The sequence below is a fragment of the Panthera onca genome, chromosome B4 (genome assembly GCF_046562875.1).
Source record: "Panthera onca isolate mPanOnc1 chromosome B4, mPanOnc1 haplotype 2, whole genome shotgun sequence".
Taxonomy (NCBI): domain Eukaryota; kingdom Metazoa; phylum Chordata; class Mammalia; order Carnivora; family Felidae; genus Panthera; species Panthera onca.
The window spans coordinates 37,345,055-37,361,656 of record NC_138345.1 but is presented as its reverse complement, the minus strand read 5'-3'; the positions used below and the strand labels follow the sequence as shown (position 1 = coordinate 37,361,656).

Here is a 16,602-nt window from a genome sequence, read left to right as displayed (position 1 = left end):
CTGGTAAGAACACTTAACATGAGACCTACTGTCTTCAGTTTTTAAATGTACAATATAGCCTTGTTAACTACAGGCACAATGTTGTACAGCAGATCTCTAGAACTTACTCATCATGTGTAATCAAAACTATGCCCACTGGTTAGCAATTTCTCATTTCCCCCTCTTCCCCAGCCCCTGGTAACCACCATTCTAGTCTCTGATTTTATGAGTTTGACTATTTTAGTTACCTTCCATAAGTGGGATCATGCTGTATTTGTCTTTCTGACTGACTTATTTTACTTAATGTCTTCAAGGTTCATCAATGTGGTCATGTATTATAGGATTTCCTTCTTTTTAAGTCTGAATAGTATTCCATTGTATGTATATACCACATTTTCTTTATCCATTTATTCATTGATGGACACTTAGATTGCTTATAATCTTGGCTATTGTGAATAGTGTTGCATTGAATACTGGGGTGCTAATATCACTTCAAGATCTTGATTTCAGTTCTTTTGGATAAATACCCAGAAGTGGGATTTCTGGATCATATGATAGTTCTATTTTTAATTTTTTGAGAAACCTCCATACTGTTTTCCATAGCAACATTTTGCATTCTCATCAACAGTGTACAAAGATTCCAATTTCTACACATCCTCCTCAACACTTGTCATATACATATGTTTTGATGATAGCCATCATAACGGGTGAGGTGATACCTCATTGTGGTTTTGATTTGTATTTCCCTGGTAATGAGTCACATTGAGCATCTTTTCATATACCTGTTGGCCTTTTGTTTGTCTTCTTTGGAGGAATGTTTCACTCAGGTAAAAACTCAGCTCATTTTTAATTGAATTATTATTTTTTTTTTTTTTTTGCTCTTGAGTTGTAGGACTTTCTTATATATTTGGGAAATAAACTGCTTATCTGATACATGGTTTGCAAATATTTTCTCCCATTCTGTATGTTACCATTTCACTCTGTTGTTTCCTTTCTGGCTTAATGTAGTCCTACTTGTGTATTTCTGTTTTTGTTGCCTGTGGTTTAGGTGTCCTATCCATGAAACAATTGCCAAGGCCAATGTCGTGAATCTTCCCCCGGTGTTTTTTTCCTTCTAGGAGTTTTATGGTTTCAGGTCTTATGTTTAAATCTTTCATCCACTTTGAGCTGCTTTTGTGTACAGTAAGATACAGATCCAAATTCATTATTTTGCATGTGGATATCCACTTTTCTCAACACCATTTGTTGAAGAGACCCTCTTTCCCCCGTTGTGCATTCTTTGCACCTTTGTCAAAGATTAATTGAATGTACATGTATAGAATTCCCAGTTTTATTTTACTGCTGTGAACGTTTAGTGCTATGAATAGTTTTTATCAATCTATGTTTATATTTATCTTGGGTAAATACCTAGGAATGTGATTACAGGGTCATGTGGTAAGTGCATGTTTAACTTTGTAAGAAACTGCCAGAGTGCTTTCTGAAGTGTTGCACCATTTTACATTTCCACCAGAAAGATGTGTGTGAGAGTTCCAGGTGCTCCACACTCTTTTCAACACTTGCTATTTTCAGACTTTTAAATTTTACTAATTCTGGTGAGTGTGGAATGGTTTCTCATGGAGGTTTTAATGTGCATTTCCCTAATAACTAACCACTTCATTAGTATATTTTCTTTGGCAGAGTATCTATTTTAAATCTTTCGTACATTTTTTTCCATAAGGTTGTTGATCTTATTATTAAGTTGTAAGGATTATTCATTTTTTAAACAGTGTCTTTCAAAGAGAATATTTCTTATTTTGATGAAGTCTAATTTATTAATTTTTTTCTTATGATCTGTGCTATTTGTGTCCTAGCTAGGAAATCTCTGCATACTCTAAGATACACATTTTCTCCTGTGTTTTCTTTGAGAAGTTTTAAATGGTATCTGCTACTTTAGGTCTATATTCCATTTTGTATTAATTTATATATAAATATGGCACAAGGTATGAGGTTAATTTTATTTTATTTTAAAATGTTTTAACGTTTATTTTTGAGAGAGAAAGAAGGAGACAGAGCATGAGAGGGGAGGGGCAGAGAGAGAGGGAGACACAGAATCCAAAGCAGGCTCCAGACTGAGCTGCCAGCACAGAACCTGACACAGGGCTCAAGCTCACGAACCACAAGATCATGACCTGAGCTGAAGTCAGACGCCCAACTGACTGAGCCACCCAGGCGCCCTGTTCTTGTTTTTCAAAGTTGTTTTGGCTATTCAGCCTCTCCCACCCCTCAGGAATAGGAGTGACCTCTGAGCAAGGGAGTGACCTTTTCCTCCTATTCCTCATGTTTAGATAGAGAAGACTTCCTGGAGGAGGTGAAAAAATTAAGAGACAGTGAAAAAAATTAAAGGAGCTCAGTCTTCAGGCTCTGCCAGCCCTTGTGATGATGGTACCAGGAGGGGTAGGTGTCAGGGAAGTGACGGGAAATGATTTTATGATTTCTGCCTTTTCCTGGAACTCAAGGAATCTCCTTTGGAGAGGTTCCCTGGTGGTTAGATCTGCTGTGTTCACCTCAGTGAAGGAGAGGAGGGGGTTCCTCGTTCAAAGTTGCCCCTCTGGGATCCTGGTTTTGCCTCCTTGATTCTCCTACTGGGAGTCCCCCTTCTTCATGCCTCTACTTACTGTGATGTTGTACACACCATTAGTTCCTCCAAACTACTCTACCATTTTTATGGCCATGCAGTGGAATCCTGAGTCTCAAACTGGATATAGATGTGGGAAGTGATAGGTGTACAGTGTCCCAGAATTTCGAGGGCCTGGCCCTGGCTAAAGCTTTAATTAGCTCCTAGCTAAGTGCCAGTGCCCTGAGTGGTGAACACACTCTGCCTCTTTGCCGAGGATCTCGGGGACATTTGCTGAAATTCCGAACCTGACCCCCAGGGCACAGGTACACCTGGTGGCAGGAACTGGGGTGGGGGGGTACGTTCTCTGCCATACCTGCATACTTGGGTGATGGCTCTGAGCCCTTCTGGTTTCTTCCCTGTCTCCTTCCTCCTCCTCCCCCTTCTCCTCATTCCTAGGGGCTATAATCAGACATTTGAGATCCAGACAATTCCCTAAACACTCTGATTTGCCCCAGGAACCAAGGGCTGGAGTGAGGGAGATGAGGGTGTCTGGAAGACGGAGCTGGGACTTTGGTCAGGGAACTACTCTAGACAAATTACTTCCCCACTCCATGCCTCAATTTTCTCATTTGGGAAATGAGGGGTCAGATTCAATTATTTTCCTTATTGCCCTTTTACAAAACTAGATTAGTTACATTAATTATTAGTCCATAATCTATAGATTATATGTAATCCATAAGCAATAATTTATTAAATTAACACAAACCCAAGATAAAAATGTCCATGATCTGTCCTGAAATGACATTAATATTTGTGTAGGTTCCTGAAACTTTCTAGTCCTTGTTCAGGTACATATCCAATTTTAATGTATTTACAGTAATATCATGAGTAGGAATTTATATTTAACATTTTCAGCTAACATTACACCAAACATATGTTTTCCTTTTCCATTTTTTGCCTACGTTGTCCCAGTGCCTTCTTGCTGAGGTAGCCAGTGTGAACAGCTTAGTTATATATGCACTCGTATAGAAATAGAGCACAATGTATAGAATAGGAATTTGAGGGAGAGGGGTCCTTGTTTATTTTACAAAACTACATATGCTTCTCTGAAGCTTCCTTTTCTCATTTAGCCATACGTGTGGAAATCCATCCAGGCCAAGAGATATCACACATAATTCCATATAGAGGTACAGTGCACAACTCCCTGGTATAAATGAAGCTATCCCAATTCATTCAACCATGCCCTGATTGGTGGGGACTCGGGTTATTTCCAGTTGTTTTGTTTCCCCCACTGAAAACAATGCTGCCACAACATTTTGTACAAATACTTTTGTGAACAGGTTACTTACATTTCTAGGGTATAAAATTACAGAGGTGGGATTGCCAGGTCAGAAGACATGTGCTTTTTTTTTTTTTTTTTTTTTTTTAGAGAGAGACAGAGACAGAGACAGAGAGCAAGCAGTGGGGTGGGGAGAGGGGGAGAGAAAGAATTTTTTTAAAAAATTTATTTATTTAAATTCAAGTTAGTTAACATACAGTGTAGTATTGGTTTCAGGAGTAGAACCCAGTGATTCATCACTTACATACAACACCCAGTGCTCATCCCAACAAGTGCCCTCCTTAATGCCCATCACCCATTTAGCCCATCCCCCCACCCATCTGCCTTCTAGCAACCCTCAGTTTATTCTCTGTATTTAAGAGTCTTTTATGGTTTGCCTCCCTCTCTGTTTTTATCTTCTTTGCCTTCTATGTTTATCTGTTATCTTTCTCAAATTCCACACAGGTGAAGTCATATGATGTTTGTCTTTCTCTTACTGACTTATTTTGCTTAGCATAATACCCTCTAGTTCCACTCACTTTGCTGCAAATGGCAAGATTTTATTCTTTTTGATCGCTGAATAATACTCCACTGTATATATATATTCCACATCTTCTTTATCCATTCATCAGTCAGTGGACATTTGGGCTCTTTCCATACTTTGGCTATTGTTGATAGTGCTGCTGTAAACATTGGGGTGCATGTGACCCTTTGAATCAGCATTGTTGTATCATTTGGATAAATTCCTAGTAGTGCAACTGCTGGGTTGTAGGCTAGTTCTATTTTCAACTTTTTGAGGAACCTCCACACTGTCTTCCAGAGTGGCTGCACCAGTTTGCATTCCCACCAGCAGTGCAAAAGGTTTCCCCTTTCTCCACATCCTAGTCAACATCTGTTATTTCCTGAGTTGATAATTTTAGCCACTCTGACTGGTGTGAGGTGTATCTCATTGTGGTTTTGATTTGTATTTCTCTGATGATGAATGATGTTGAGCATCTTTTCACGTGTCTGTGACCATCTGGATGTCTTCTTTGGAAAAGTGTCTATTTATGTCTTCTGCCCATTTCTTCTCTGGATTATTTGTTTTGTTTTTTTGGTGTTGAGTTTGCTAAGTTCCTTATAGATTTTGAATACTAACCCTTTAGAGAGAGAGAGAGAGAGAGAGAGAGAGAGAGAGAATCTTAAGCTGGGTCCACACTCAGCTCAGAGCCTGACGTGGGGCTTGATCTCATGACCATGAGATCATGACATGAGCCGGAATCAAGAGTCAGAAGCTCAACCGACTGAGCCCCACAGGTGCCCTACATGAGTTCTTTTTCATTTCCAAAACAGCTGTAAAACTTCACAACCACACAGGTGGGAGACAAGGGCACGTTTCTCCCCACATTCACACCAGCACTTATCGTAACTAGTCTTTTGAATGTTTGCCAGTATGGTGGTTGGGAAATGGCATCTCAGTGCTGCTTTAATTTGCACTTCCTTATTGACTAGTAAGGTAGAGCATCTTTCCATCTATTTACCAGCGCTTTGGATTTCCTCTTCTGTCAACTGGGATTCCTAATCTTTGCCCATTTTTTCTACTGGGTCTGTCTTTGCATTATGAATTTGTGGGATCTCAATGTAGGATATGAAGGCCTTCTGTCAGAAGGATATGGCCTTCTGTCATATGTGTTGCAGATATATTTTCCCACTCTATCATTTGTTGTTTGGCTTATGAGAGTATCTTTTTCCATACAAGATGTTTTCATTGTATGTAGTCAGATATGTTTCTCTTTCTTAATGGTGTTTCAATTTCCTGTTTTGTTTTGAAGTCTCCGCAACACATAAACTGTATTCCTAAATTTCCTTGTAAATCTTCCCTTGTTTTATGTTTTCTCACTTAAGCATGAAATCTTTCTGGAATTATTTTTGTCAGATTAAGGTAGGCTCCAACATTATTTTCTTCCATGAAAAGAGATAAACTCAGCAGTTTCTTTCTTTCTTTCTTTCTTTCTTTCTTTCTTTCTTTCTTTCTTTCTTGAGAGAGAGAGAGAGAGAGAGAGAGGGCACAAGTGACAGCAAGTGAGCAAGGGGTAGAGAGAGAGAGAGGATCCCATGAGGGGCAGAGAGAGAGGGAGAGAGAAGCCCGGCTTACCCAAAGCGGGGTTCATATTTTACCCAAAGTGGGACTCATGTTCACCTGAAGCGGGGCTCCAGCTTACTCGAAGCTGGGCTCTGTTCACCTAAAGCCGGGCTTGTGTTCACCCAAGGTGGGACTCGAACTCACAAACCATGAGATCATGACCTGAGCTGTAGTCAGATGCTTAACCATTAGGCACCCCAAACACAGCAGTTTCTAATCTATGCTCTTATAATCCTGGGGCCCCCAAGAGACACATGGGAGGTGGCTACCAAGACTGGGACCAGCAGATCAAGGAGGCATAGACCTCCAATTCCCTGACCATAGAGGGACCACCTTCATTGTTTTACAAAATGGGCTTCCAGGAAAGATTGGGTTTGGACAAAGTGTTCTGAGGCTAAAGGAAGTTTTAAAAATGTCTTTTGGGAAATCTTTGGGGGCCCTCCCAGGTCTGTCATTCTCTGACTCCATGATGGTGAATGCTTGCTAAGGGAGAGAAGACCACATGTCAGCATACCTTCATCCAAAATTAATTTTACTGTTAAATCCCAAGGTGGCTCAAAGTAGATATTAGAATCACAGAGTTTTAGAGATGGAAGTCACCTTGAAAATCATCTAGTCTAATGGCTCTCAATTCTGATTACCTTTTGAATCACCTGGGACCTTATAAAAAGTCCTTATAAAAAGTCCTGGACCTTATAAAAGTCCAGACCAAGTGAATCAGTCCCTGGGGGTTAGGGCCCAGGCATTGATGGTTTTTAAAGCTCCTGGTGATTCTAATAAGCAGCTAGGGTTGAGAACCACTTCTCTGGTTCAACTCATTTACTTCATTAGTAAGTAAATTGTGGCCTGGAAAAGGTGATGAGGTATCACACAGCTGGCTAGCTGTAGAGTTGCCACTGGAATTTCTATCTCCACCTCCGGGTTAGCGTTTTCATTTGCATCAAACAAATTCCTCATCAAGCACCGTGCCTTGGATTTTCAGCCAGCAACCCTAAAATCTCTGTATGAGTGCTTTCTACCTTCGCATACGATCAGCTTAAACACATTCCCTGCATACAGTTCTGTGCACGATGGGTGAATAGACCTAGTTTGGCCTTGCCAGATCATAGTAGGGAACGGAGTCATAAAGAACTTAATGATAAACGGGAGGGCTGAATAAATGGTACATCCTATGCAGAGGACAGGGCCGGGGATGGGGGTTGCTCAGAAGGAGGAGGAGGAGGCAGTTGATGGGAGGTCCGGGGACTGCAAGCAGGAGGTGGTGTTTGAACTGGGCCTACTGCGTGTTGGAGAAGAGCCAGAAGCTCCTCCCTGGAGTAATGTTAACACAGGTTGAAGGGTTCTCAGGTCAGGTGGTGGGGGATGTGTCAGTGCCAGCTGGGCCCAACGTGTCAAGGCCGCCCCTGACCTTCTCCCTCTTGCTCTGCCCTCAGGAATGAGACCGTGCTGCACCAGTTCTGCTGCCCAGCCGCTGATGCCGAGCAGAAGCCCGCCTGCTCCGACTTGGCCTCCCAAAGGTGGGAATGCATTGGTGGCCGTCCTCCCTTCCCCACCCCCACTGTCCTTCCCCTCGAAGCAAAGCACACTGCACAGCGCCATTCGGCCTCTTCCTCTGAGTCCTGTGTTTTTGTCTGTCTGTTTTTACCTCCTGCCTCATGCCTTCTATTGCTCTTGCCTTCCTCTGGTCCCCAGATGAGCCATTCCCAACTCTGGAGGCCATTATACCCTAATGTTCAAATGCCAAACTTAGGCTCCTTCCCCTAAAGAGCCTACATAAAATATCATCTTTTTAGAAATCAAGGGAAGTTAGTTGGATTATACACAGAATATATAATCACGTGGTAGGGTGTCTGGCACTAAGCAGGTGCTCAGTCCAGGGTTGTGCCTGCCTTTTCTATGGTAGCAAAGATTTATTCTTTTCTTTCTAATCTTTCTCCTCCCATAAAAGAGCCAAGATGACTGAGTTTTAATTGTCAGGCTTTTCAACCTGCACTGAGTTAGCTGTTGACCTGGGAAGGAAGGGGGAGAATGTTGAGTCAGGGGTTGGTCTCACTGTCCCAGGCCCGCTTCATCTTGTTGTGGGTTAGTCATAGTCCCTTTCTCATTTATTAATTTTTTTAATTAAAGAATTTTAAATTAATTTAACTATTTTAAGTAGCAAAATATCAGATCACTTCCTAGTCACTGATGACATCTTAGGGTAATAAAACTTAGATATATATACATATATTTGATGGAACGGGCCCAGCATGCCAATCTAATCAGACAGAAAATGTGAATTTTACAGCACATATTTGGGGTCTCTCCAATAATGCCAACAACATAGCGGTCTTCCGTAGGGAGTAGTCATCATCGTCACAAAACCTATTTGTTTAGCTTTTACGTGTACTATAAACTTTTCCTTTTAATGTGGAGTACCTCCACCTCTAAGTTTCTGTGCGGAATTATCATCACGTTTGCAAAGCCTGCACGGGAAGGGCGGTGAGTAACAAAGTGCTGAATGGATACAGAAACGCTGCAAGGCTGTGGGCACCGCCTGCTTCCCACAACGTGGCCCCTCTTCTCCACAGCTATTTGCTGCAGACGTCTTACATTGTGGGACTAACACCTAACAGCCGCCTGAACAGGTGCTCAGTGAGTTCTTTGGGTTTCTTAAGCTCTAGACTCCCCTGGAACATAAGCGTAGGTAAATAATTCTGTGCCACGCAGATCATTTCCTCAGCTAGGGTAGGAGAAATGAGAGTCACTCTGAGTAGCTGAACTCGGTCCCTCTCCCCTCCACCTCCCATTTTGTGGCCCCTCCTCCTTGCACTTCTGTGCTTCTGTCTGTCTTCCACCTTCACCTGTCTCTCTGCCTCACCTCTCTCCTTCTGGCCCACATCAAATTCCTCTCCTGTGTCTACATCCCGGGGCCTTGGTCACGCTTTGTTCTCTTTCCACCAATTCTTCTTAGTTCTGCACATTTCTCTCTCTTTTTTTACTTGTTTCTTATGTCACTGGGAGTCAAGATACTTGGATTCTGGCCTGAACTTGGCCTCATCTACAGTCTCCTGTTGTTGGGATGAACTTGGGCAAGTTGCTCAGCTCCCCTGGGCCTCAATTTCCCAAGAGGGTGGTCTGTCAGGAAAGTAACACTGACGCATAATCTCATTGGGTCTTTCAGCTGCTCAGCGAGGTTAGACCAGGCTTTCTTGTCCCTGTCTTATTTGAGAGCAGAGTACGTTTCAGAGCACTCAAGGGCCCTGCCTATAATCACGTGGCCAGAAAGTACCAGCGCCCAGACTTGCCCTGAAGGCTTGTCACTCCTACCGCTCACCATTTCCTTGTTTGAGACTGAGTGATTCCATGATCTTTCCTCCTTTATTCCTTGGAGAGCACTAGGTAGGCATCAGAGATGGTAGCTATTGACACAAAGACACAAAATCACCCCTGAAAGGCATCACTACTCATGTTCCCTTAAAGGGAAGTCAGAGCCGGGGTGTAGGCAGGACTCTGAGGTGTCAGAGTCAGGCCAAAGCAAGTGGCACTTTGGGATCCTTCAGTCCAGGGCTGAGGGAGGTGTGCTTGTTCCGAGGGTGACCAGGTAGGATCATGGAAGGCAAAGAGAGGGACCGAGCGCTGTGCCCATGCCCTGGGTGGTCTGTGAGTCAAGTTCTGTGCCCGGGGACATAAGAACAAGTAAGGCCACTTGCGTTCTGGAGGATCTCCCCATCTAGTTTCTAATTTCCAAATTGGAAATGGCTCACCTGGAAACTGGAAGTAGACAGAAATGGGAGAATGTGAGGGCAGGAGAGAAGAGAAAAGAGGACAGAGAGCAGAGTGGCATCAGGATGATCTTCGAGGAAAGAGACAGAGGGTCCTGGTTCCTTCCGATGGGCTGTCACTGTTCAGACACACAGCTGAGTCTTCTTCCTAAAAATCTCCTCCTTGGCAGGCGGGGAGAAGGGCTGTCTAGTCTGCCTCCCACCCCGTCAATCCAGCTCCATTCAGTAAGCATTTAATTGCTACTACCCAAGCACAAGGCATCATCGAAGATGGATGACAGGGTGCCCTCAAGCTCAGTCCTAGGGGTGTGGCAACAGGAATCCTTCCTTGGATTTTCCATGGTCATCCTTTCTCTCACTTCTCAGCCCTCTTATTCCTTCTCATGCCCACACCCCTCTGCCTGCCCACCTGCCCTGTGGCCCTGGACCCTGGTGGGAAGGGATGGGGGGGGCTGGTGTGCCATGTGGGAGAGAGTGACAAGTGTATGTGGGGCAGGGGAGGGGTGCTCCCCCATCATGGCTGCCAAGGGAATGGGCCTCTTTCTCAAGATTTGGAGTGGGAGGGTAGGAAATCTATTATCTTAGTTTTCCCTTGAAAAGGCAGGTGCCAAGGTGGGGGACAGAGGTGCTCTGGGAGGGAGGGTAGGGGGATGTTCGGCTATGGAGGGACTACCCTCCTGCAGCCCTCCCCTCTGGGTGGGACAGGGAGAATTACGCCCAGTTGGTCCAGACCTTCAGCTGTTGTCTGCCTCTGTTCCCAATTATTCCAAGTTGTTCTGTTTCATTTGTAGTTTCCTAGAGTGTATTTCTGCCTCTCTGTCTGTCTATTTCTGATGTCAGTTTCTCGGCTTCTCTGGGAGGAGGTCCTCTGGATGTTTTCTGACAGTCCAACAATGTATGTGTCAGTCAGTCTGTCTGTTCCTGGCTTCCTGGGGGGATTGCATCCTAAGAACGTTTTCTCCCATTAGACCCCCACATCCTTGCTCCTAACCCTATCTGTGACCCCTTTACACCCCCTTATCACTTTCCTTTAACCAGGTGCCCCACCTCCACAGAGCATAGCCTACACCTCCCCAGGAATTTCTCTGTGAGAATCTGCCAAAGTCAGAGATTGGGCTGAGGGCTAGCGTGGGGTTGGTGGGTCACAAAGCCCTCTGGGCCACCCTGGGAGATCCTGGGCTGGGCTGCAGGGCTCTGAGACAAGGTAGGCTCTTGTCAGTCTGGCTTCCCACCAGCTCAGCCAGGCTCCAGCCCAATCAGCCTCTGAATCTTCTGGAGATAAGCCCATTGGTCTGCACAGGAGACCCCAATAAGAAACCTAAGCCAACTGATCAGGTCTCAGGGTCACTGGGACCTTTGGTGTGTGACCTCAGAGCTGGCTCCCTGACATTCTTCTTCTGCACCCCAGCTGAAGCCAGTGGTGATCAAGATCAGCCCAACTTGAAGGGTCTGTCCTCTCCCTGCCCCACTCCAAGCTGTGGGACTTAGCAAGAATCCCTTTCTTAAGAACTCTGGACGAATCCCATGGAGGCCTCACGGCAGCTGATCACCCACAGCCCCATTGGTCATACCAGTGGAGAGGAGCCGCCACAGCCGGAGGCAAACCCTCAGCCCAGAGGAGAGACTAAGGGGCCAGGAGAAACCCTCCCCCCTCCCCAAGAGACCGATAAGCCCCAGCCCTGGGTTGGAGGGTGGGCGTTGCTAGGACAACCTGCCCCAGCCACCTGAAGAGAAGCCTTGAGGGATGGGGTCTGGAGAAACTCTACCTTGGGATGTGGAGCCTGCCAGGGAGTGATACCCCAGGAGGTAGGAACACCCAAAGTTGAGCAAGTCTGGAAGCTGGGTTTCTGTAAGAAAGGAGCCAAGGGGTGGCATCAGGGACTGGGGGGCAATGGAGTAGTTATGGGGCTGGCAGAGGCCTCTGAGGGGATGGTGAGACCACCCGGGAATGGGCCTGGGTTCACACACACACCTCCCAACCCCCCCCCCCCCCCCCCCAGCCCAGGCAAACCCTCTGTGCTTACCAGGGCACTTAGGCCCTCAGGTGAGAGCTGGGTGGGGGGCGGCGTGGAACCCAGAGCCGGGTGCAGTAAGTGTGTGCCAGGCTCTTTCTTCCCCCTTCCCTACCTCCTCCTGCTGCTAGCTAATGACAAGGGCTTTATTCTAGGGAGCTGAATAGGCTAGTAATTGCAGCCCTACTTCCAGTTCCATCCCTTTCCTCCCTCTTACGCTCTCCCTGACAATGACCCTGGAACTGGCCAGCCACCACGCAGCATCCAACAGAATGGCAGCCCATTTGTCTCTGTGGGTGGCAATGGGGCCGAGTGGAGGAAGATTGCCTTCTATTAGTGTAATGAGAGGAGGCTTGTAAGGGTGGGGTGGCGGCTCAGCTAGGGGAAGCATAGGGAGGAAACAGAACAACTCCCTCCCCTGGGGAGCCCTGGGGAAGAAGGTACTCTGGGCCCCAGTGAACTCAATGACTCACCCCTGGTATTCGGTCCTACCTGCCCAGCCTTCCTCCAGGATGGAAGAGACACTAATATTTCTTGAACATGCCAGGTATGTTGCACTAAGCACTCTGAGTATTTTATCTCAATTCTGTGAGATAGCTGTTATTCAAAGTTTTAGATAAGGAATCTGAGATGGAGAGAAGCCCCGTGTCTTGACAGAGGGACCTTGCTAATCAGTTCTGGAACTGGAAGGTGAACTCAGGTCTAACTCCAAAATGCAACCACTTTCCACAGAGCTGCTGCTAGGGTTTTTTCTCTTTCTTTCTTTCTTTCTTTCTTTCTTCCAGAGCACAGGAGAAACCCTTCTAGGCATTTCTTTTGATCTTAAATAACATCTATTTTCTCTGATTATAAGTTATACTTGCTAGTTGTTGGAAATGTGGAAAATACAGAAATATAAAGAAGAAAATAATTGAATCCAGTTATATAGAATTAACCACTGTCAATATATTAGGGTGCAACCTTCCAGGGTTTTATTTTTCTAAGCACTGTATTTTACATTTTCCCCCCATAAAAAAAAAAAAAAAAGATTTTGTAGCCTGCACTTCCCACTTAGTATATGGTGTCCAGAGAGAACCTCCCGCCCTAAGCAGCCTCTCCGAAGCCCCCATCCTTTCCTGGCGCTGGTCTGCACTGCTAACCAGCCCGCAGACTGGGCGGTGGGTGGCTGTGAGCTCTGCTGGAGGCTGCACTCTGTACTATATCCTTGAGGAAGGGATTTCCTTCCAAGGATGCTGTCTGGGAGAGCCCTTCGTTCGCATTGCTGGCGCCTCTGTCCCGCCTCTTGGCTCTCCCCAGCTGGCCTGGGGCATGATCAATGGACCAGCCAGTGTTTACTCAGCGATTACGGAGCAATTAAATTCTCAATCGATACAGTTTAGTCTTCAAACAGCTGGGCTAGGGAGACTCGGCATCACGCGCCAGCTCCATCAGTCACATCCCCAGCTCTGGCTCCGAGGCTGCCGGGAATCCTGCCCCACCCGCAGTGGAGAGGGTAGGGGCTCATTCTGGGACTGCGGAACTCTGTCCCCTCTTCCCTAGAGAAGCACAGAGAAGACACGCTTCCCTTCTAGGCCTGAGTGGGGCTGGAGGGTTGGCCCACCTAAGCTGCCCAGCCCCTAGGCTCTGGGGTCTCTGCCTCGGCACAACAAGAAGGCAGTGGGCAGCAGACAAGGCCAAGGGGAAGTTGTCTGGTCTCCTCAGCGTCCAGCGGGTAATTCCCAAAGGCCTTGGCAAGGGTTGGGATCATGTGACCTAACACAGTGCTCTGACAGTTCCCATGATGACCTGCCCTGGAATGGATCATCTCCTGATTGTGGGGCCCAGGTGGGATTCCTGAGGACTGAGGACATCAGTCTGGCCCAGAACACAGCAAACCTGGACTCAAGTGGCAAACAGCAGGGGGAGGGGCGGGGCTGCTCCTTCTTATTTGGGCTTTCTGAGCAGGTTAGGTTTGCTCATCAGTGTCCTGAGGATTTCTGTGTAGTTACGGCAGAATCTGCCTCAGCTGGGCTTTACACCTGAGGATAACCACAGGCAATGGCAGAAGAATTTGGTCCTGGAGCTAGAGAAACCTGTTCCCTGACCAACCACGTGGTCTGTCCCTTCATGTCCATGCTTTTTGTCCCATCTGTGTCTTCCCTGCCAGACTCAGGAGGCACAAAAGACAAAATAGATGTCAGAATACTTTGATACCCTGCTAGGGGATGGCCCCCACACCCATACCCCCAGTTCCAGAGAGTATTAGGAAAGCTTTGTCTTGTCATGGTTTTTGGCTTTCTGTTCAGTGAGTTTTCCTCAGCTGCAATGTGAAACTTGTGTTTGGAGTCAAGTATTTGCCCAGGCCGATTTCCTCATGTATTTTTCCCACCCAGTGATCCTCTAAGACCAGTCTCTTCATGAGACCTCCGTTGTCACCAAAGGGCATTTTCAAACTTCCCTGTCCACAGGCCTGGGCTGGGTCTGTGTCATGTGAATGAGGCCAGGCTTGGGCCCACCTTCAAAGAGCTGTGAGTTAGGACAGACAGCTTTCTGTCAGCAGTGTGTTGAGAGATGATTAGAGAATTCCTCTTCAGTCTATTATTTCTATTCTGTGTCCCTTACCCATGAGAGAGGGAAAGAGAACACTGGCTGTCAGCTAGTGAGCCCTTGCTACGTGCTAGACAGATATTAGCTTACTTAATTCCCACCAAAGGTTCATGAACTGCTTTCAGTCCCAGGTTTGAGGACAGAGTGAGGATCAGAGCTGATGAATGGCTTGTCTAAGGGCCATATCCCTGGCAAAGGGCGGAACTAGGATTTGAACGAAGTATCTTTTGCAGGTGCTGCCGCCAGTCAGGTGACCAAAGAAGCGGGGGGGGGGGGGGGGGGGGGGGGGTGTTCTCAAGCACAGGAAGTGAAAGCATGGTGGGGGAGTGAACAGCAGGCTCTTACTTCTCCTGCCACAGGAAGGGGGCTGCTTAGAGGGGGCTCCTCAAAGAAAGCCTGGTTTGTGGGTCAGCGACGGTGAAGGCTGGCCCTCCACCCTACAAATGAGGCTTTGAGGACTCTAGGCACCTGGAGGTAAACACATCAGAGCAACCAAGCTGAAGACAGGAATAACTGGGAGAATATTTTCAGGGGGAGAAAAAGCTTCAGGCTTTATTATTTAAAGAAATAAACATAACTAAGTATACTACTCCCAGAACAAAATGAAAGCCACCACAAGGAACATCTAACCATCTCTGTTCCGCTGGTGTTCATTAATGCACAGTTTTGTCCAATTTAGGGAAAGAGATTCTTTTTTTCATTTCCCAGAAACTTCTTGTTTGAGTCTTTTGGGTATTCCTTTTTTTTTCATTCCCAGAAAGAGTAACCTCTCTTTGCAAGCCTGGAGATTTTAATTTTTTTTAAATTTTTTTTATTGTTTATTATTTTTGAGAGAGAGAGAGAGAGACTGAGAGAAAGCAGGGAAGGGGCAGAGAGAGAGGGAGACACAGAATCGGAATCAGGCTTCAGGCTCTGAGTGCTCAGGACAGAGCCCGACACAGGGCTCGAACTCACAGACCGTGAGACCATAACCTGAGCTGTAGTCAGCCACCCAACCGACTGAGCCACCAAGGCGCCCCAAGCCTAGAGATTTTTCTAACCTCACTCTTAAGCCTTTTTGGTTTGGGTTTGTTTTCTCCTCTGAAAAGTCATCTTCACCCATTCATTTGTCTTTCAACCAATAACATGACCATGACAATAATTTATGATTTCAGTGAGTGTTTCTGATATATGACAAAAAGGGCTTTAAATCTGTTTCATCAAACCAAAAGAGAGGAGATCATCATAGTCTGCAGCAAGTGGTTTAATCAGACAAGGCGTTCTTAACGATTCTACTGCCTTTGACAGAGGCCTTGGAACAGCTTAAGAAAGGAGATTCTTAGAGATTTTGTGTGTGTGTGTGTATGTGTGTATATGATGATTAAAAAACCACAAAAAGAAAACAAAAACAAAAACCAGGAAAGACAGCTGTCTGTGAAGGAAGACTGGCATATGATGCTGTCCCTGACAGGCAGAAGAGCTAGCAGGAGCTATTGCTTTTGAACCGGAGGGTTTCTGGCTGGAAGGGACCCAAGTGATACACCACTCTTTATCACACAGATAGGAGACTGAGGACCGGAGGAAGGTGCCTTGCCCGAGCTCTCCCAGCTGGTGACGTGCCCAACAGGGTGTAGAACTCAGGCTTCCTGAAGAGCTGGGGCTTTCTACCACCAGCTCCATGCCTCAGTTTCCCCCAGCTACTACATAAGGGGGTGAACCGTCTAATGTCCAGGGTCCCTGTGGCAGTAATTCTGTAAGAAGACACTCTGCCTTGGGCCGTGGCAGCAGGAGCACCCAGGAGCATTTACAAAGCAAAACAAAGGGCAAGTGGCATGGCAGGAACATGGGGGACAGTGGACCCAAGAAGCAGATGGGAACGGCAACATCCAAACTCGTGCGAGCACACATAAGAAAGGAGAAGCGTCAAGTGGGCCGGTGCACGGGTTCTTTCTCCATTCTACTGATTGTTAAAACACAAAAGGGAATTTTCAAAAGGAGGAAAGCCTCGCCTCGCTCTGAGTCGTCCAGGCTCTCACAACCACCTTCTGTCATTTTCCCTGGTCCTCGCCCCACTCCCCGCATCCAAGGGCCTGTGCTGCCTGGGCGCTGGACTTTGTCCCCCGGGATGCTCCAGGAAAGAGCCCGATACCCGCTTCCCTTCTGCCATGCATGCAGCTTCCTTCATTCCAAGGACAGAAATGATGGAAAATGAAGGAAGTTTCGGTGGAAAGCTGGTCATAACCTTA

General features: G+C 46.2%; 1 protein-coding gene across 7 annotated transcripts in view; it reads left to right on the top strand.

Annotated features, from left to right (window-relative positions):
- Positions 1 to 16,602, top strand: part of IQSEC3 (IQ motif and Sec7 domain ArfGEF 3) — a 104,493-nt gene that overhangs the window by 24,613 nt on the left and 63,278 nt on the right. For all 7 annotated transcript variants that reach the window (XM_078450185.2, XM_078450183.2, XM_078450186.2 and 4 more), the window contains one exon: positions 7,449 to 7,532. In XM_078450185.2, coding sequence (XP_078306311.1) covers positions 7,449 to 7,532 — 84 coding nt within the window. The remainder of the gene's footprint in view (positions 1 to 7,448; positions 7,533 to 16,602) is intronic.